General features: G+C 40.1%; 2 protein-coding genes across 2 annotated transcripts in view; both read right to left on the bottom strand.

The window, feature by feature from the left end:
* LOC121377985 (mastermind-like protein 3) overlaps positions 1–18026 on the bottom strand; it is a gene marked incomplete at its 3' end in the record, with an annotated part of 52319 nt that extends 34293 nt beyond the window's left edge. Inside the window, 4 exon segments of the mRNA XM_041506081.1 lie at positions 12803–13112; positions 17210–17259; positions 17345–17460; positions 17996–18026. Coding sequence (XP_041362015.1) covers positions 12803–13112; positions 17210–17259; positions 17345–17460; positions 17996–18026 — 507 coding nt within the window.
* LOC121376854 overlaps positions 16313–21793 on the bottom strand; it is a 68523-nt gene continuing 63042 nt past the window's right edge. The window contains exons 2-3 of the mRNA XM_041504640.1: positions 20046–20322; positions 16313–18127 (exon numbers count right to left, since the gene is read on the bottom strand). Of these exons, the coding sequence (XP_041360574.1) occupies positions 18084–18127; positions 20046–20322 (321 nt within the window). The 3' untranslated portion in view covers positions 16313–18083. The remainder of the gene's footprint in view (positions 18128–20045; positions 20323–21793) is intronic.

Below are 21793 nucleotides of genomic sequence, written 5' to 3'. Positions count from 1 at the left end.
ATTTTGCCCATGTTATTTTGTAATATTGTGCATTGACCTTTTGGGACATGGGTGTATAGCGCAAGAGACAGCCGAAGTGAATCGGTTAATGAACCACCTGTTCGGACCGGTACTACAGCCAGATGCTGTCATATAGGAAAAACCTCACACGGAACTGTTCTCAATTTTGGAGTGAAAATAAATGCTTATATAATGTATGTTCGCAATGGTGTATGTTGTTAGTGCCAACGAGAACCTGTTCTATTGGCAATCATCATTTGAAGTTGAGCAATTTAGCATGAGTTTCAATCGTAGATGACATCTGTGTTCTGTGACCTTACGTTAAGTTACGTGCTGTTTGTAACCCGTATGTGACCAGCTTCAATCAGAAGTTCCACCAACTGTTTCCATCGATCAAGGACTGTCGGTCGAACAATCTTCACATTGCTTATTAACCCGCCCAGACTTTAATTATTAAAAAACCCACCTTTAATGTATATACTACTCAAAAGAATTTAAGGGTCAAAAATTTATAACCAAATAAGTTTCAGAGTGTATTAGATTGATGATGTAAACTACACCAACATTTTTATTTATTGTTCCATATTTACAAAAAAACACAAATAAACGTCACTGTATACAAGAAAGTCACATGACATGCTGTCAAAGTTGAAGGTTGTCAAACATGGATTTTACACATTAGAACATTCGTTTAATAGTGTGTGAATCCACCCCTGGCGCGAATACACTCGACACATCGTTGCCTCATGCTGTTGATCAGACGTCTGAAGAACTCTTGGGGAATGGCCTGCCACTCTGCCATATGAAGTTGACCCAGATCATGAAGGTTGGCCGGAGGGGCATGGTTATCCCGAACTCTCCTGCCTAATTCGTCCCAGGCGGTCTCTATTGGGGCCAAGTCAGGCGAATATGCTGGCCAATCCATCCTGGCGATACCTTGTTGTCTGAGAAAGTCCGTTACCACCCTGGCGCGGTGGGGTCTGGCATTGTCATCCTGCAGAACTGCCCCGCCGCCAATCTGCTGAAGGTCTGGGAGAACCAACGGCCGGATAATCTCATTCAGATAGCGGATTCCATTCAGATTGCCATCCACCACATAGAGGGGGGTCCTGTGGTGGATAGAGATGCCGCCCCACACCATGACGCTGCCACCACCGAACCGGTGACGTTGTCTAACGTTAACGTCAGCGAAGCGCTCCCCAGGACGTCTGTAGACACGAACCCGACCGTCGTTGAATTGGAGACTAAACATGGACTCATCAGTGAACATCACTCGACCCCACTGAACACGTTGCCACCGCAGATGAAGCGTGCACCAGTGACGTCTGGCCATTCTGTGACGTGGTAGGAGTGGTGGTCGAACAGCCTGGCGACGGCAGCGTAGATTATTGGCTCTCAGACGATTGCGTATGGTTTGATCAGACACTCGAGTTCCAGGCGCAGTCCGCAGATTGTCACGTAATCAGCGTGCAGTGGTTGTGCGTTGACGTAGAGCCATATTGGTGATGTAGCGGTCCTCTCTATTTGTAGTGCTTCGGGGTCTTCCCGAACGTGGACGATTTCGAACAGAATTCGTTGCTTGGTACCGTTGCCACAGTCGGCCAACGACACTCTGACTGACACCAAGTCTCAGAGCAACATTTCTTTGCGTATTGCCACCCTGAAGCCAAGCAATAGCCCTTCCTCGATCTTCGATAGTCAGTTGAAGTCGTACCATTATCGAATTTGGAGTGTGCACCGTACACGAACGCAAGCTCCAATTATACGGAAATTCAGCATTGGGAACATGGAATACACGTGCAAAGCGTGCAAATGAAGCGCTTTGTGAAAAAGCAAGTTATGGGCACTTAGCAGACCTTTCGCTTTCGCCCTAATTTACGTGCAAATGTAAGCATGTTTTCGCCATTAGAACTAGTCGACAGTGTCAATGACAGTGGATTTTAATTCATTTATGGGTTGCTTAGACCCACTTTCGTCAAAATGGAACAATACCATGCGTGACATTATGGTCTAGCTAATATAACTGACATTCAGAAAATAATGTCGAAAATATCGTCTGACCCTTAAATTCTTTTGAGTAGTTTCCAGGAAACGAGTTCGATAGCCATGCACTGAAACAATCTGAGTTAAGAGCATCGCGGCACAGGTTGTTTCATCAAATAATGCCCGGGATGATTAATATGTAATTTCGAACGCGGAAGACAATATCAATGTGCTATGACGTCTTTAGGTTACCTGGACACATCAGAACCGAGGTAGATACAATATGTCTTAAAGCTGTAACCCTGTCTCATTGCTTTATTAAGGGGCGAAACGTAGCCCAGTGCACTGATAAAGCGCTCACTTGATGCGCTGTTGGTTTAGGATCGATCCCCGTCGGTGTGCCCATTGGACCATTAACCATTCTCGTCCCAGCCAGTGCACCACGGCTGGTATATCAAATGCCGTGGTATGTGTTATCCTGTCTGTGGGATGGTGCATATAAAAGGTCCCTTGCACTAATGGAAAATTGTATCGGGTTTTCTCTCTAAGACTATATGTCAAAATGAGCTACTTTTTGACATCAAATAGCCGGTGATTAATATATCAATGTGTTCAAGTGGTGTCGTGAATTAAAACAGACTTTAACATTGCGTCATTAAAGGTACTTATTTCGTCTTCAAACATGCAGTCTCTTACTTTGAAGTTAAATTTATGTACATCTGTTTTGTTTTACTGGGGGAGGATGTGTGTCTGTGTGTGTGTTTGTGTGTGTGTGTGTGTGTGTGTGTGTGTGTGTGTGTGTTGTGTGTGTGTGTGTGTGTGTGTGTGTGTGTGTGTGTGTGTGTGTGTGTGTGTGTGTGTGTGTGTGTGTGTGTGTGTGTGTGTTAGGGGTGTTTTCATGTGGCTTTTTTGTGTAGTTTTTGTTTTGGTTTGTTTGTTTGCTTGTTTGTTTCTTTGTGGACTTTTGTATATAAAAGAGTTATTGCTACTATTCGGAAGGAGTAACCTATGTGACGGCCGCTGGTTTCCTCTTTTCTACTCTAGTCCACGTGCCATAGCCGTAGTTTAGGTGTACATGCCTTTCTTTAATCCCTTATTTTTAATCTCGACTTTTACTTTGGATAAATAACTGAGAACGCAATATGTTCAGAAATGTAAGGCGACATTCAAAATCCGTGTGAACATATACGATATAATAAATCTGTATGTACATCAGATATAATTGATTTATTAATGAAATATTAAAGAGCAAGCCATAATTTATGCATTCTTTTCCGTGACGTGTAGTGATACATTGCCATACATATTGGAGGTGATGTAAAATAAACTAAATAAAAGCGGTTTCTTGCGTATATTGTATGTTGTGTGTATGGTATGTTGTGTGTATTGTATGTTGCGTATATTGTATATTGTGAATAGTGTGTTATATATATTGTATATTGCGTATTTTGTATGTTGTGTGTATGGTATGTTGCGTATATTGTATGTTGCGTATATTGTATATTGTGAACTGTGTGTGCTATATGTTTTGTATGTTGCGTATTTTGTATGTTGTGTATATTGTATATTGTGTCTTTTGTATATTGTATATTGTGTCTATTGTATATTGTATATTGTGTATATTGTATGTTGTGTCTATTGTATGTTGTATTTAGGATCTAACTTCAATCGGATTGCAAAGCAATCAACATAAAATTGTGACATTAGTTGAATGAAAGCTGTTGTCTCTAATTTCAGAGATACATACGGACCTTTCGTAGAAGAAGAAGCTTGTTTTCTTTAACGACACCACTGGAGCACATTGATTAATTAATCATCGGCTATCGGATGTCAAACATTTGCTAATTCTGAAACGTAGTCATCACAAAAAATCCGCTACATTTTTTTCTAATGCAGCAAGGGATCTTTTATATGCACTTTCCCACTTTCCCACAGACAGGAAAGCACATGTTCAGTTGTGGTGCACTGGTTGGAACGAGAAAAAAATAATCAGCTGAATGGATCCAGCGAGGTGGTTCGATCCTGCGACGCACTCAACTGACTGAGCTAAATCCCGCCCCAAAAATCTCCAGGACGACCACAAATGCATTGATAAACTAGGTCAGGTCAGGTCAGGTCAGAGAGTTTAACATGCACATTCAGAGCAAGCTGTTGTAGCGCACGCCTGTCCTGGGCGCAGGTGTCGGCCTCAGCCGGTTCCTCCGTCCAGGACAGGAAAGTGGTGGGGAGGGTGAAGGGGGGGGGGGGGGGGCGCCTGCACTGTCGGGTGCAAGGGAGAACCTCCAGTCCGACCGTGATCGGTAACAGGCGGAGGGGTGGTTTGGTGCTATGGAATTTGAGTCCCGAAGGATGAGTCCAAAGAGAAATGGTGCGCATTTATGAGAAGGAAATTAAGCGCATTTCTGAACGGTCCGCCGAAATAGTAAAGAAAAATAAACTAATTAAAAGGTTGCTTATAAAGTTTAAGTTGTAGGTGAAAAAAAGGCTGTAAGAGCCAAAAATGTGTTATAGTGTCCAATAACTAAAGTCTTTAAATAGTAATTAAAGGTACACCACCTATAAAATAAGTCATCGCCGGCTCTACCAGATTCATTGAAGGTAATGTGGGTTGTGGTTGTGGGTTTTTTGTTATATCATTGTTGTTATTATTATTATCGTCGTTGTTGTTATTATTATTGTTGTTGTTGTTGTTGTTGTTGTTGTTGTTTATTGTTGCTGCTGCTGTTGTATCTTGATTATAAACGACCTTTTTGTACTTCTTACATCTGTCGTTTCATGTGAGTTTTCCTACTGGCTGTTAATTGCAAAACGATCGATCAAGGCGAATAGTCGTCATTTTAAATAAACAACGACATGGTAAATACATATATTTTGTAATGGATTAGGTAGCACACTTAATGATGTTTGTTTTATAATGCTTGAGTTTCATATATGTTCAATACGCATCGTATTAACGTTGGTTATTTTACACACACACACACACACACACACACACACACACACACACACACACACACACACACACACGCACACTCCCACACAATGTACTTATAGTCGGCTTCGGTGGTGTAGTCGTTAAGCCATCGGCCTCAAAGCTAGTAGGTAATAGGTTCGCAACTCGGTACCAGCTCCTAGCCGGAGTGAATGTTAACGACTGTGTGGTATGGTGTAAAACCACACCACTCGTACTACCAACCACAAACTATCAATCGAAATTAGAACAGTGAGAATATTCCTACAAATTAACCAAAGTATTTCTATACTAAACCAATACCGTTGTTGAGTTGTTTTGTATTACAAAAATTAAGTTACTAAACGATATCTGTAAATTTCTTGACTGTGTTTTAAATCCCCAAGCTAATCGACGTATTTATTTATTTATTACGTAGGACTGTAACAATATGTATTGTACATGCAGTAACAGCCATTTGTTCATGTATCATTTTATGTGATCTGAGTTCAAGAAAGTGGTGTGTATGTGTGTGTGTGTGTGCTGTCTGTCTGTCTGTGTATGGTTGTGTATGGTTCTCTCCCTCTCTCTCTCTCTCCTCTCTCTCATCTCTCTCTCTCTCTCTCTCTCTCTCTCTCTCTCTCTCTCTCTGTGTGTGTGTGTGTGTGTCTGTATGTCTGTCTGTGTATGGTTGTGTGTGTGTGTCTCTCTCTCTCTCTCTCTCTCTCTCTCTCTCTCTCTCTCTCTCTCTCTCTCTCTCTCTCTCTGTGTGTGTGTGTGTGTGTGTCTGTATGTCTATGTATGTCTGTGTATGGTTGTGTGTGTGTGTGTGTGTGTGTCTCTCTCTCTCTCTCTCTCTCTCTCTCTCTCTCTCTCTCTCTCTGTGTGTGTGTGTGTGCGTGTGAGCGTGCGCGTGCGTGTGTGTGTGTGCGCATGTGTGTATGTGTGACATAAACGAACATGCGGATAAACAATGTAATTAAAATGTACGCATATTTCATCCATTGTTAATTAAACAATATAATCGCCCACAATTCAATAGTGCACTATCATTTAAAGGCATACTGTGACAGATTTAAGGACCTTATTTCTCTAAAAATGGATAATAAATACAAATGACATTAATTGTTGGAAACCAAATCTAGCTATCGCATCACCTTAACTGAACCATGATGGAGTGAAATCCATGTCATCTCTCTCGGCAATTTTAGTTTTTGAATTATGGACTATTGCCATAATTCAATTATTTTTACAAAATGTCATTAATAAATGGAGTATGGTGGTTATGAAGATGATTGAATAAAGTACATTTAGGGACAAATCAAATTATTTTTGTTCAGGTAATACTTTGTTAAACCATTAAATAGGTCAGTGGTCTGTGACAATATGCCTTTCACCGCATTCATTACCGAGCTATTTGCCCATGGCAACATACTGCCATCTAACGGGACACACAGTACACTACAGCAGCATTGTCCGTGTCACACCTGTAGAACTGATATCAATAGGAGTGATTGAAAGACCGCGGGCTAGTCGGTATTAATTCGCAAATGCATGTAGATAACATCAGGTAAATATTGGTTTCAATGTACGATGCATCGCCTCGAGTTACACACAAACACAATTATGGCTTTAAAGAAAGTGTAGGTTTTGTGTCACAGTTATTGCGGCTCTATCTTGCTTTATTCTGGAGTGGTGTGTTATGTTATGTTGTGTTGTGTTCTGTTGTGTTATGTTGTGTTGTGTTGTGTTATGCTGTTTTGTCTCGTCATGTAAAGCTATGTTACGTTACGTTACGGAACCCTAACCCTGTCATGTTACCTTACTTAGGTTAGATTATTTTAGGTTAGGTCTCACTACACAGTTCACTTCCTGGTGAGAGTTCATTGATCACGGTCCACTACAGTTCCTATTTGTGACACAAGTTATGGTTCACATATTCACTTCTAGAAAATGGTGAAGAATTAAAACAATATGTATGTTTAATGGTAAGCCTTCTGGCTGTATCTTGCCCATGTTATTTTGTAATATTGTGCATTGACCTTTTTTACATGGGTGTATAGTGCAAGAGACAGCCGAAGTGAATCGATTAATGAACCGGTACTACAGCCAGATGCTGTCATATAGCAAAAGCCTCATACGGAACTGTTCTCAATTTTGGAGTGAAAATAAATACTTATATAATGTATGTTCGCAATGGTGTATGTTGTTAGTGCCAACGAGAATCCGTTCTATTGGCAATCTTCATTTGAAGTTGGGCAATTTAACATGGGTTTCAATGGCAGATGACATCTCTGTAGTGAAACCTTACGTTAAGTTACGTGCTGTTTATAACCCGTATGTGACCAACTTCAATCAGAAGTTCCACCAGCTGTTTTCATCAATCAAGGTCTGTCGGTCGAACAATCTTCACATTGCTTATTAACCCGCCCAGACTTTAATTATTAAAAAACCCCACCTTTAATGTATTTCCAGGAAACGAGTTCGATAGCCGTGCACTGAAACAATCTGAGTTAAGAGCATCGCGGCACGGGTTGTTTCGTCAAATAATGCACGGGATGTGTTTGTGTGTGTGTGTGTGTGTGTGTGTGTGTGTGTGTGTGTGTGTGTGTGTTTGTTTGTGTGTGTGTGTCTGTGTGTATGTGTGTTTGTTTGTGTGTGTATGTGTTTGTGTTTGTGTTTGTTTGTTTGTGTGTGTGTTGTGTTTGTGTGAGTATGTGTTTGTGTGTGTGTTTGTGTGTGTGTTTGTTTTTGAGTTTGTGTGTCTGTGTGTGTGTGTGTGTGTTTGTGTGTGTGTGTGTATGTGTGTGTGTGTGCGCGTGTGTGTTTGTGTATGTGCGTGTGTGTTTGTTTGTGTGTGTGGTTGTGTGTGTGTGTTTGTGTTTGTGTGTGTGTGTGTGTGTGTGTGTGTGTGTGTGTGTGTTTGTGTTTGTTTGTGTGTGTGTGTATGTTTGTGTGTGTATGTGTTTGTGTGTGTGTGTGTGTTTGTGTGGGTGTGTGTTTGTGTTTGTTTGTGTGTTTAGAGTGTGTGTGTGTTTGTGTGTTTGTGTGTGTATGTGCGTGTGTGCGTGTGTGCCTGTGTGTGTTTGTGTCTGTGTGTGTGGGTTTGTGTTTGTTTTTGTGTGTGTGTGTGTGTGTTTGTGTGTATGTGTGTGTTTGTGTGTGTGTGTGTGTGTGTGTGTGTTTGTGTGTGTGTGTGTTTATGTGTGTGTGTGTGTGTGTGTGCCTGTGTGTGTGTGTGTGTGGGGGGATTCTTGTGGCTTTTCTTATGTATTTTTTGTTTTGGTTTGTTTTGTTGTTTGTGGACTTCTGTATATAAAAGAGTTATTGCTACTATTCGGAAGGAATAACCTATGTGACGGCAGCTGGATTCCTTTTTTCTACTCTAATCCAAGTGTGATAACCGTAGTTTAAGTTTGCATGCCTTTCTTTAATCTCTTATTTTTAATCTCGACCTTTACTTTGGATAAATAACTGAGGACAAAATATATACAGAAATGTAAGGCGACATTCAAAATCCGTGTGAACATACACGATATAATAAATCTGTATGTACATGTATGTCAGATATAATTGATTTATTAATGAAATATTAAAGAGCAAGCCATAATTTATGCATTCTTGACGTGAAGTGATAAATTGCCATACATATTGGAGGTGATGTAAAATTAAATAAAAGCGTTTTTTTTCTTTCGAATATAGCATGTTGTGTATATTGTATGTTGCGTATAATGTATGTTGCCTATGTTGTATATTGTGAATAGTGTGTGTTATATGCTTTGTATGTTGCTTATTTTGTATATTGTGTCTATTGTATGTTATATCTATTGTATGTTATGTGTATTTTATGTTGTGTCTATTGTATGTTATGTATATTGTATGTTTTATCTATTGTATGTTGTGTATTGTATGTTGTGTGTATTGTATGTTGTGTCTATTGTATGGTGTCTATTGTATGTTGTCTATTGTATTTTGTGTCTATTGTATGTTGTGAATATTGTATGTTCTGTCTATTGTATGTTGTGTCTATTGTATTTTGTGTGTATTGTATGTTATGTGTATTATATGTTGTGTCTATTGTATGTTGTGTCTGTTGTATGTTGTGTCTATTGTATGTTGTGTCTATTGTATGTTGCGTCTATTGTATGTTGTGTCTTGTATTTTGTGTCTATTGTATGTTGTGTGTATTATATGTTGTGTATATTGTATGTTGTGTCTATTGTATGTTGTGTATATTGTATGTTGTGTCTATTGTATGTTGTGTATATTGTATGTTATGTTTATTGTATGTTGTGTGTATTGTATGTTGTGTCTATTGTATGGTGTCTATTGTATGTTGTCTATTGTATTTTGTGTCTATTGTATGTTGTGAATATTGTATGTTCTGTCTATTGTATGTTGTGTCTATTGTATTTTGTGTGTATTGTATGTTATGTGTATTATATGTTGTGTCTATTGTATGTTGTGTCTGTTGTATGTTGTGTCTATTGTATGTTGTGTCTATTGTATGTTGCGTCTATTGTATGTTGTGTCTTGTATTTTGTGTCTATTGTATGTTGTGTGTATTATATGTTGTGTATATTGTATGTTGTGTCTATTGTATGTTGTGTATATTGTATGTTGTGTCTATTGTATGTTGTGTATATTGTATGCTATGTTTATTGTATGTTGTGTCTATTGTACGTTGTGTATATTGTATTTTGTATAAAGGCACCTGACGGTAACCACTGGTTGCGATAACACACAGTTTTATTAATTATGTTTGTATTTTGCGTTACTAAATGATATTATATATTTTATGGTGAAATTGTGAGCTTATTAAATTGATACATGTATTTTTCGTCACATGTAGTAATAGGGGGAGGCGATATTGTGAGTTTATTGAAACTGTAGGTGTTTTTGTATTTTGTATTAATAAACGGTTTAATAATAGGGGAGACGATATTGTGACTTTATTAAAACTGTAGGTGTGTTTGTATTTTGTATTAGTAAACGGTTTAATAATAGGGGAGACGATATTGTGACTTTATTAAAACTGTAGGTGTGTTTGTATTTTGTATTAGTAAACGGTTTAATAATAGGGGAGACGATATTGTGACTTTATTGAAACTGTAGGTGTGTTTGTATTTTGTATTAGTAAACGGTTTAATAATAGGGGAGACGATATTGTGACTTTATTAAAACTGTTGGTGTGTTTGTATTTTGTATTAGTAAACGGTGTAATAATAGGGGAGGCGATATTGTGACTATTAAAATTGTAGGTGAGTTTGTATTTTGTATTAGTAACTGATATTATAATAAGGGAGGCTAGAGTGTGAGCTTATTGAAACTGTAAGTGTGTTTGTATTTTGTATTTTATAATATAGTAAACATAGCTCGAAATGAGAAGCATATGGCTTTCTGTCCTTTGTTTTGAAGAGCAGATCAAAAAGAACTATGCCCTGCTAAGAAACAAATATGGCCTGCGTTAGCTGGAAATAAGACAACAGGGGGTGAACTGGGAGGCTTTGGGATAGTGTGTGAAAAATTAGGACCTGTGAGTAGTAGATGAGATAATCGTACATACATACTCTCATGAAAATTACCTGCCGAATTGCAGCTTTAACATTTGCCTTTATATACTGTTTCTTGCATTTAAAGCCATCAACTCTTTACCGATAGATGCATATATCATACAAATATTGAAAACGATGTTTTGTTCTATAACTACTCTAAACAGTATGACTGCATACAACACCAGCTTTTAAGTTTATTGATAACAGCAGCAATATTTACAAAACTAGTTTGAAAAATAACGATAACAAAATATTACATGACTATGCATAGGTGCACGTCTTAAGCACAAAGTGTATTCAAGCCAGCTAGATACAGTATGAGGAATGATCACTTATATATATATATATATATATATATATATATATATATATATATATATACACACACAACTGCATTGCAATAGATTTGTACACATGTACAATATTTACATTTATATAACAAGTACCTACCGAAAATAAATCATTTCAGATTTATTCTTCAGACAGAGAAAGAGAGAGAGAGAGAGAGAGAGAGAGAGAGAGAGAGAGACAGAGAGAGAGACAGAGACAGAGAGACAGAGTAAGACAGAGAGAGAGATAGACATAGATAGTAGGTTACGTAACTACACAGGTATGTAGGTAAGAAGGTCGGAAGACCGGCAGACATGTAGGTGGGTAGAGAGATACATGTATGTAAATAAAGGTGTGTCTAACATGAGTGTATGTATATGAGAGTATATATTATCTGCACAGTATATTCTTACATACAAAACTTTCGCACACAATGATGTTCTCTAAAAGATAAAACATAAGTGATATTTAAAAAACAACAATATCAAACTGAGATACATAAATTTATTTGTGTTTTGGGGGAAAGAAGTGATCGGTTGCAAGCCTGTGATAGAGTACTTCACCCTCAAAGTAATTTGAATATTTTTTTTAAGTATTCTGAACAACACAGATGTAAATATTAACTCAGTTTTCTTTAATTTATTTTCAATTATTCATTTTGAATCCCTTTTCACATTTCAACTTATTTTCGTGCTTATATATCCAATTAAGGTTCAAGCACGCTGTCCTGGGAACACACCTCACCTATGAGTGGGTTAATTGTTTGTTGTTATTGATTAGTGAGCGAAGTCGGTTAGTGGCCTTACACCTACCCACCGAGTCGTTTAAAATCGCTCTGGGTGGGAGCCGGTACCGGAACCCAGTACCGACCAGCCTTAAGTCCGATAGCTTAACCACTACACCACCCTTTAATTTTTGAGTTTATTACTCTCATCAATATCTAGTAGACATTTTAGGCCCATTTGGCAGTATATAAAGTTATCTAATTATTATTAAAAAATACATGTATTAGGAAGGAAATGTTTTATTTAACGACGCACTCAACACATTTTATTTACGGTTATATGGCGTCAGACATATGGTTACATGTATTAAATCATTCGCTTATATTTCATTGTTTAATATACATAATGCTCTTTGCTTAAGCTGAGCTGAGCTGAAACTATTTGACATCGCCAGTGACTAAGTCTGGGGCAGGAGAGGGAGAGTAAGTTTGAGGTGGGCGGGATTTGGAATAATAATTTAGTAGATAAGTCAAAGAAAGAAAGAAAGAAATGTTTTATTTAACGACGCACTCGACACATTTTATTTTACGGTTATATGGCGTCAGACACATGGTTAAGGACCACACAGATATTGAAGGAGAAAACCCGCTGTCGCCACATAGGCTACTCTTTTACGACAGGCAGCAAAGGATCTTTTATTTGCGCTTCCCACAGGCAGGATAGCACAAACCATGGCCTTTGATGAACCAGTTATGGATCACTGATCGGTGCAAGTGGTTTACACCTACCCATTGAGCCCTGCGGAGCACTCACTCAGGGTTTGGAGTCGGTATCTGGATGAAAAATCCCATGCCTCGACTGGGATCCGAACCCAGTACCTACCAGCCTGTAGACCGATGGCTAACCACGACGCCACCGAGGCCGGTCTAGATAAGTCAAAGACCTTAGCCAAAAATGATAGCTGAAACATTCTACACGTCTTGAACTATTATTCCATACTCATCAGACATGCGCAGTCAGCCGTCCCGGTGTTTATGGAAGCCGTACGTACAAAGTGTTCCACGCTTATAATGTGGCAGTCCTCCTACAGACGGAGTTGGAACCATATACCGTGTTCGTGATCATCGCTCCCCTGTGGACTTGACACTAATTCCAATCTGTTATAAATGCTTGGGTTGGTCCAGGTCATATCACGTGACTTACAAAACCGGCGTTGACCGCTGTGTGTGAGACGCCCCGCGACGGCCCTTTTCACCGACCTCTACGTGGCAAAGACAGAACTGGCCGGTATCACCGGTACTGCCAGTCGTCAAGCCGAGCGACCAACCAGACAAGGCACGGCCTCCTCCAACACCCAAGACACTACCAGCTCCTGTTCCTGTGAACTCAGATGCCGTCTGGCAAGTACAGATCGGGAAGATCAGGTTCGGCTTTCTGAAGTTCATCCAGGGGGACGCCACGGACAAGGCAACGCTGCTGGGTGGAGTAGTGAACGAGGAATTACAGCACCTCTCTGGTGGAAGCGACTTCGAGTTGCATTCCACCAAGTCCCCAACCGGCAAGTCGGGGCTAGTCGTCACCCAATGCCGAGGAGATGTCTACCGCCAACGATCCTGATATCAGCGAAATGGATAGCCAGACCATTCATCGGATCATCAAGGCTCGCTTCGGCAGCGACTACGGAAGCGTCATCAGCCATCTACAACACCAGAATTGGAAGCGCTTCGTCCCCCGATTTGCTGCGACTCCACTCATCAGCTCGTCTTAGCCAACCTTTCCCAGGACAGGGCTTTTTGGGGCTTAGTCGGACTTTAAACGTTTTTGCCGTGGTTCAAAATTGTATGGGTTTTTTTTTTTGGTTTTTTTTGTAAACAGTCCGACGCACTTTACTTTGACAGCCCGTCAAAATTGCTCATATCATCTTAAAACCTTTTTGGCCGAGCACTCTAATTTTAATTTTGGGTTTTAAATTTTGTCCAGACATGAGTCGAATGCAACAGTTTGTTTTGGCCTTGGGTCCCTTGACCTAACTTCTAAATTTTATTCCAAATTCCGCCCACCTGAAACTTATTCCCCCCACCCCCGGCCAGGACTTAGTCACTGGCGAAAGTCAAAGATTAAGCCCGTGACAGGCGTGCGTGAAACCTAAGTGGTATGTACGCACGTAAAAAATATTTACCTGACCTGACCTGAATCCTATTTTTGCACTACTTTGGGTAATGTGTAAAAAGTAAATTTTTGGTTTTAGCTGATTTCTTTATTGTTAAAACTTATTAAAACGACTGTATATGATGATTCAGTAAATGTTAATGTTTACTAAAAACAACAACAACAACAACAACAACATGTAGATAATATTGTTTTAAAGTTGTTTCTCGTAAACATTTGGAATTCTGTCATGCCGTGTATTAATTTTGTCAAGGAAGAATGGAAACGTTTTATTTAACGACGCATTCAAAACATTTTATTTACGGTTACATGGCGTCGGACATATTGTTAAGGACCACACAAATATTGAAGGAGAAAACCCGCTGTCGCCACTCCATGGGCTACTCTTTTCGATTAGCAGCAAGGGATCTTTTATATGCACCAGTCATAGACAGGATAACGCATACCACGGCCTTTGATGTACCAGTCGTGGTGCATTGGCTGGAGCGAGTCTTGTGTAGAAATGCGTTATTGAATATACAAATGGCAGATTCATAACAGCCATGTATATTATCGCTTGTATTACACACTTAAATAATTATGACAATAAAAAAAACCTTCATTTTAAGGGCAAAATATTTCTAGATCACTATAACTGTACATTTAAACTCGTTATAAAAGGCACATTGTATAACAACAACCTGTTTATAAAGGAATTTTAAAGGTATATTTCTTCTCTTGATAAATGTATGTTTTTACCTCAATAAACAGGTCTTTTATTAATATTGTCACAGCGGCCCATATTTTCGAAGCAATTTTAGCCTATGAAATCGTAAAACCATCGTAAGCTATGACGTCACTGTGGCGTGCGCCGTAGTGACGTTACAACCAACGATGATTTTAAGATTTCGTAGGCTAAGATTGCTTCGAACATTCCTAGCCAGGAGCCTAATTCACAAAGCTCTCTTAAGCTCGTTTAAGCAACATGGCATAGTCCCTGCAATCCTTTTTCCATCGTCTCGTGAGATCGCAACACTGCGAGAGTTTAGTGAATTAGGTCCCAATGTCTTCTCTTGATACTTTGAAGCGATGTATTAAAGGTAGAGTAGCATGACAGATGACCTACAAAATACTGCCTCATACACCACACATGTAAAGTGTTAATCCATCGACCAAAAAGGTTTATTCAACCAGCTACATAACCGTCATATTCCACTTGTTGTCGAAATATTGGTATATAATTGAATTATGGCAGCGTAGCTATAAATCAGAATAAAAAATAATTTGATAAATTTTTTTATCAAATTAGCCGTTTAAATACTCTGTAAAATGGATTGTGATAGCCCCGCCTGCTACCGATTTGATCGGGCTGCTGGTGCTCCCTTGCACCTGCCAGTGCAGGCGGTCCCTCCTCTCCCCTCCCCCCACCTTTCCTGTCATGGACGGAGGAGCCGGCCTTGGCCGGCTCTTGTGCCCACGACAGGCGTGCGCTACAACAGCTTGTTCTGAATGTGCACGTAAAAACCTATGACATGACATGACATGATTGTGATAGCGTTACTTAAATAAGAACGTACACGTCACATACTGCATATTTAAAGTCATGAAATCCACGTGACTCAGCCTTTAGTAAGTTAATGGTTGTGTACTTGTGCCGTTAAAGACCCATTGGGTCAATATAGTCACGTCTGAGAAAGCCTCAGAATCTTTCGAATAAGTGGCGAGACGTAGCCCAGTGTTAAAGCGCTCGCTTGATGCGCGGTCGGTTTGGGATCGACCCCCACCAGTGGGCCTAGTGGGCTATTTCTCGCTCTAACCAGTGCAGCACGACTAGTATAACAAAGGCCGTGGTATGTACTATCCTGTCTATGGGATGATGCATTTAAAAGATCTCTTGCTGCTAATCGAAAAGAGTAGCCCATGAAATGGCGACAGCGGGTTTCCTCCCTCAATTTCTGTGTTGTCATTAACGATATGTCCGACGCCATATAACAGTAAATAAAATGCGTTGAGTGTGTAGTTAAATAACACATTTTCTTCCTTGCTATACGACAGTTCAGATCTACAGTATCTTATGCAAAATGGCGTTTCCAAAAACCACTTTTGCTGCACTGCTCTAAACAACGTAGTATAATTTATATTTTTAACGACACCACTAGAGCACATTGGATGTCAAACATTTCTACTGGATGTCAAATATTTGGTAATTCTGACACGCAGTCATCAGAGGAAACCCGCTACATTTTTCCTAATGCAGAAAGGGATCTTTTATATGCACTTTCCACACAGACAGGAAAGCACACAACATGGCATTTGACCTGCTGCTGTGCACAGATTTGAACGAGAAAACCCCCCAATCAGTTGAATGAATCCACTGAGGTGATTAGATCCTGCGACGAAAGCTCCTCAATCGAGCACTCAACCGACTGATCTAAATCCCGCCACACGTATTATAACGACCTCTTGTTTATAACAAGCACTTTAAATATGCCCTGTAAACAGGTGTACTACAAGCTTATAGGCGGCACTTTATACAACCACGTCTCCATGAAGACCACTGAAGATGTTTTTGTCCGTACACGTAATGTTCTATTTTTAATATCTATTAAATAAGAAATGCGTTTAAAGCGTCACCTTGTATAACAACCATTTACCATAGCCACCTATTTTTACAAAACACCTGAGAAATATTCTCTGAAGTGTCATTTATATATAGGTTCACCGTTCTATCGTATGTGAAAGTCTTCCTTTTGCTAGTTTGAAATCCCATTTCAAAGGCACAATCGGTCCACATTTTAATTTGGGGCATCCCGGAGTCTTTCAACAGAATGTAATTATTCAACACACCGAATTACTTCCTTCGAAAGAAACATTGATACACAATTTACTGTCTCCAGCCCCATTGAACTGGCTAAAATTTCCATTGAGCATCGAGACCATTGCAGTCCCTTTTCCAGTTCGTTTGCAGCTTTAATACCATTAGGTTCAAAACAATGGATCAGGGCCCGTGCATATAAAACTTTTTGAGTCGAGACTCGATGTCTAATGACGTCACACACATACAATTTGTATGGTGTTGCCATGACGTTAAAGTCTCAGACTCTATGAGCGTCTTGAGTCTAGACTGGGCCTGGGCCTGAGTGTGGCGAGTATGACACCAGTCAAAAAAGAAACGCACTGAATGTAGTGTGACAAACGGCAAGGAGTCAGCAGCAGACGACATAGAGCATGTGCTACAAATAAAAACGTTTTGCTTTGCCAACGAACACTATCTCTCATTTATCACCACGTGTAAGACTGGTAGTATTCACTGCGCTATCAAAAGTCGAACTTTGAGCCGGCAGGATGTAATTTGGTATAGTGCTACCTGTGTTTTTGCTCCCAAAGCTGCTGATGAAGACGTTTACAAACATCAGTGCATGCTTGTGATCAGTTGTGGTGCCTCTGTTGTCGTTCATGATAGCACATATTTAGTCAACAGAACATCTATTAAATTTTTTTTTTTCGTTTCCGCTTACTGCTTCCGCAGTCTGTTATGTGAATGCTGAAAGCTAGCATGTTCGTCATCCTATAAGATTCACAAAGTACAAAACAACTATGTTGTTACATTCATTCTCGTTATCACATTTGTTGCCAACACCTAGCTAGGCAACTTGTTTTGGTTTGATTTGTTGTTGATGTTACTTCTGATATTGTTGTTGTTGCTGCTGCTGCTGCTGCTGCTGCTGCTGCTGCAGCTGTTGCTGCGGCTGCTTCTGTCGTTGTAGGGCTGTTGATCAGCTGTGCTTCGTTTGTTGTCCTACAACACTTACAGGCTACGTGTGAACGATATCTGAAGTGAAGGGAACAGTCTTTAGATCATCTTTATTTATATATAACAGGGCACAAAAACCTATATATTTTCATCCTCAAGTGGGGGCCTGCGAGAACCTCACACGCACGTACGCACGCACGCACACACGCACGCACGCATACACACACACACACAGACACACACACACACACATTCCCGACACAATCTAGTTCATATGGGTCTTGCATTTACACAGCACAGAGCATGCAAAGTATAAAGTCTGTTGTTGCTTCTGTTACTCTATATAGTGTTGTTGCTGCTTCTTCTTCTGCTGCTGCTGCTGCTGCTGCTGCTGCTACTGCTGCTGCCATTGTTGCTGCAGTTTACAAACATTGCCAAGTGCTGCCGATTATTTGTGATGCGTTTGACGTTCTACATTACTTGTGATGCGTTTGATGTCCTACATTACTTGTGATGCATTTGACGTCCTACATTACTTGTGGCGTCCTACAAGGTATCAACTCAGACCACAAAACATCCATGTACTTGTTCCCAGTGGTTCTACTGCGATTGATGCTGCTGTTGTTTATAAACAAATATCAATTGGTCGAGGTTAGGTTTGTCGCCCGATTAGCATAGGTTTCTACAATATAAGAAAGAAAATATTTGTAAACAGGAATTCCGCCGAATAAAACGATTCGCCTACCATAAACGTTGTTAAATCGTGATGTAAAATTATACAAATAATTCATTTAATATTAAAATATTAAGTTTGTTTTGTTTAACGACTAGAGAACATTGATTAATTAATCATCGGCTATAGGATGTCAAATATTTGGTAATGTTTTACTCGTAGTCTTCAGAGGAAACCAGCTACATATTTCTATCAGCAGCAAGGGATCTTTTATATGCACTTTCCCACAGACAGGACATCATATACCACGGCCTTTGATATACCAGTCATGGTATTGATTGGGACGGGGAAAATCCCAATTAGAGAATAGATCCACTGACGTGGTTCGATCCTACAACGCAAGCACCTCAGGCGAGCGCTCTACCGACTGAGCCAGATTACACAATGCTCAAATGCACTGAATTGACAACAATAACAATTTCTAGAAACAGGTAAGGAAGAACATATCTGTTTAACAGCCCAGCATATTTCACAGTACGTCTATTTGGTGCCTAACATTATTATGGTTATTTCAAGTCCTGGCCGAGAGGGGCGGGACGTAGCCCAGTGGTACAGCGCTCGCTTGATGCGCGGTCGGTCTGGGATCGATCCCCGTTGGTGGACCCATTAGGCTATTTCTCGTTCCACCTTTGACAGTGGTATGTGCTATTCTGTCTGTGGGATGGCGCATATAAAAGATCCCATGCTGCTAATCAAAAAGAGTAACCCATGAAGTGGTGACAGTGGGGTTTCTCTCTCGATATCTGTGTGGTCCTTAACCATATATCCGACGCCATATCTATAACCGTAAATAAAATGTCTTGAGCGAGTCGTTAAATAAAACATTTCCTTCCTTGGGCGAGAGAAAATGAAAGAGGAAAGATCGCTATCGTCAAATGTTACTCCTAAGATAAAGCTATGGCTATTTCGACAGTTGGTGTAGAAAAAGGGACTGCGAGGAAACCCGCTGTCAACACAGATGTTACTCCTACCGAAACAGCAGCAAGGGATCTTTTATATGAAATTTAAACATATAGGACAGATCATGGGTTGGGGGTTTTTTAGCACAGAGAAGATATAACCACCGCCTTTAATATACCAGTCGTAGAACACTGGTTATAATGGGTGGTGACGACGGAGGGATAGGGAGGGGGTAAGGTAACCAACGACAAACATCTATTAATTCCTGTCTTGGACAATTTCTCACTAACACACGTGGATTGATCTCCGTCGGTGGGCCCATTGAGTTATTTCCCTTTCCAGCCATTGTACCATGTCTGTTATATCAAAGGCCGTGGTATGTGCTGTCCTGTCTATGGGATGGTGCACATAAAAAGATCCCTTGCTACTAATGGAACAATGTAGCGGGTTTCTTCTCTTAGACTATATGTCAAACTACCAAATGTTAGACATCAAATAGCCAATGATTAACAAGGTGTTCTAGTGGTGTCGTTAAACAAAACAAGCTTTAACTTTCTTTCCCCTCTCTAAGGCTATATTTTAAAATGATCAAATGTTTGACATCCAATAACCGATGATTAATAAATCAATGTGCGCTAGTGGTGTCGTTAAACAAAACAAACAATAACGTTCTTTTTTCTCCAAGGCTGTATGTCAAATTTTAACTTTAACATTTTGGACAATTTCTCACACACATCCCAGAACAGCGTGCTTGAACTTTAAATAGGCAGTCAGGGGCAGATTATGCTTTAGATAAGGGGGGTTTCCAAATCAATATGTAAATGTTTGTAATTTGAAATTTATATCTATGTGGTGGGGTTGTTGTTGTTGTTCTTTAGCCAGGGAAAGGGGGGTTCCGTGCAACTGGGACCCTCCCCCCCCCCCCCCATAATCCGCCCCTGGCGGTACAGTACAAACACCATCTCACCTGCCAGAAATATGATGCCGCCCGCCATGCCCACCAGGCAGACGGCGAACAGGACCCATATAACGAGAACGCTCGACTCCACCGCCATCTTCTTGGTGTTGTCCCCGAAGATGCGGTCAGACAGCGTGCTGCGTCCGAACGGGTGTGTGTCCGTGTGGATGTCCATCGATGTCGACTCGCCGATGATTTGCTCCACGACGTCAGACAAATGTTTCAGATCTTCTTTAGAGTCAAACTCGTCCTCAACGAAAGCCGGGTTTTCGTATTCTTGGGAAGACTGAAAAGTAGATTAGAATAATTAACGGATAATGGAATTAATATTCATGTTTGAGTGTATTTGCGTTATTTGATCTTTTAGACTGGTTTTGGGTTTTTTTTTGGTTTTTTTTGTCTTTTTGTTTGTTGTTTGTTGTTGTTTTGTTGTTTTTTTCGGGGGGGGGGGGGGGGTTGTCGGGGTTTTTTTGGCAGGGGGTAATTTTGGGTTTTTTTTTCGCTTTTAACGTCACCACTAGAGCACATTGATTTATTAATCATCGGCTTTTGGATGTCAAAAATTTGGTAATTTTGACTTATAGTCTTAGAGAGGACACCCGCTCCATTTTTCCATTACTAGCAAGAGATATTTTATATGCACCACCCTACAGACAGGATAGCATATACCACGGCCTTTGATATGCCATTCGCGGTGCACTGGCTGGAAAGGCCGTGGTATGTACCTCTATCTGTGGAATGGTGGTTTTCCTCTCTAAATGTATGTACAAATTACAAAATGTTTGACATGTAGTAGAGCGGATGATGTAAAACTCAAAGTGTTCTAGTGGTGTCGTTAAATAAAAGAAACTTTAACTTTTAACTCTCTCTCTCTCTCTCTCTCTCTCTCTCTCTCTCTCTCTCTCTCTCTCTCTCTCTCTCTCTCTATATATATATATATATATATATATATATATATATATATATATATATATATATATAATATTTATATCTGTGTCAAAATTGAATAACCTAAAATTTCTCATTTCTAAAACAGCCCTCATCGATTGCACAAATCGTTGAGCATATGTGTGCTGACAAACAGTGTACATGTATGTAAATATCGCTGGAACGAGACAGCAGAAGAAAACATCGATTATCGATAGACATGAAAACTCTGAAAATAGTCACGGAGCTGACATTAACATGTAACTCATCTCTTTACTAGATGTTCATTTGGTATCCTGTTTCATCTTGATAACTTGTTAACTGTGGTTTAACAACATCGAAGAAACGGAACGATCGGAACACATATTTATACTACAGCTATTTAGTATTTATCGTGAGGATACTGTCACATTTAGTCGCGTTAACGTGTGTGTGTGTGTGTGTGTGTGTGTGTGTGTGTGTGTGTGTGTGTTTGAGTTTGTGTTTGTGTTTGTGTGACAGACAGGCAGACAGACAGACACAGACAGAGGGCAGAGAGACAGACAGACAGACCGACAGACAGAGGGGAAGATATAAAAAAGAGAGTGTATACAGAGAGAGAGAGAGAGAGAGAGAGAGAGAGAGAGAGAGAGAGAGAGAGAGAGAGAGAGAGAGAGAGAGAGAGAGAGAGAGAGAAGAGAGAGAGAGAGACATAGAGAGAGAGAGAGACAGAGACATACAGACAGGGGGGAGAGGGAGACAGACAGACAGACAGACAGAGGGGGGAGGGAGAGAGACAGAGACAGACAGACATACAGAAACAGATAAACAGAGCCACACACAGAGAGAGA

This window comes from Gigantopelta aegis, chromosome 7 (assembly GCF_016097555.1).
Source record: "Gigantopelta aegis isolate Gae_Host chromosome 7, Gae_host_genome, whole genome shotgun sequence".
Taxonomy (NCBI): domain Eukaryota; kingdom Metazoa; phylum Mollusca; class Gastropoda; order Neomphalida; family Peltospiridae; genus Gigantopelta; species Gigantopelta aegis.
Note: the sequence above shows the minus strand (reverse complement) of the source record. Positions and strands in the feature narration are given on the sequence as shown.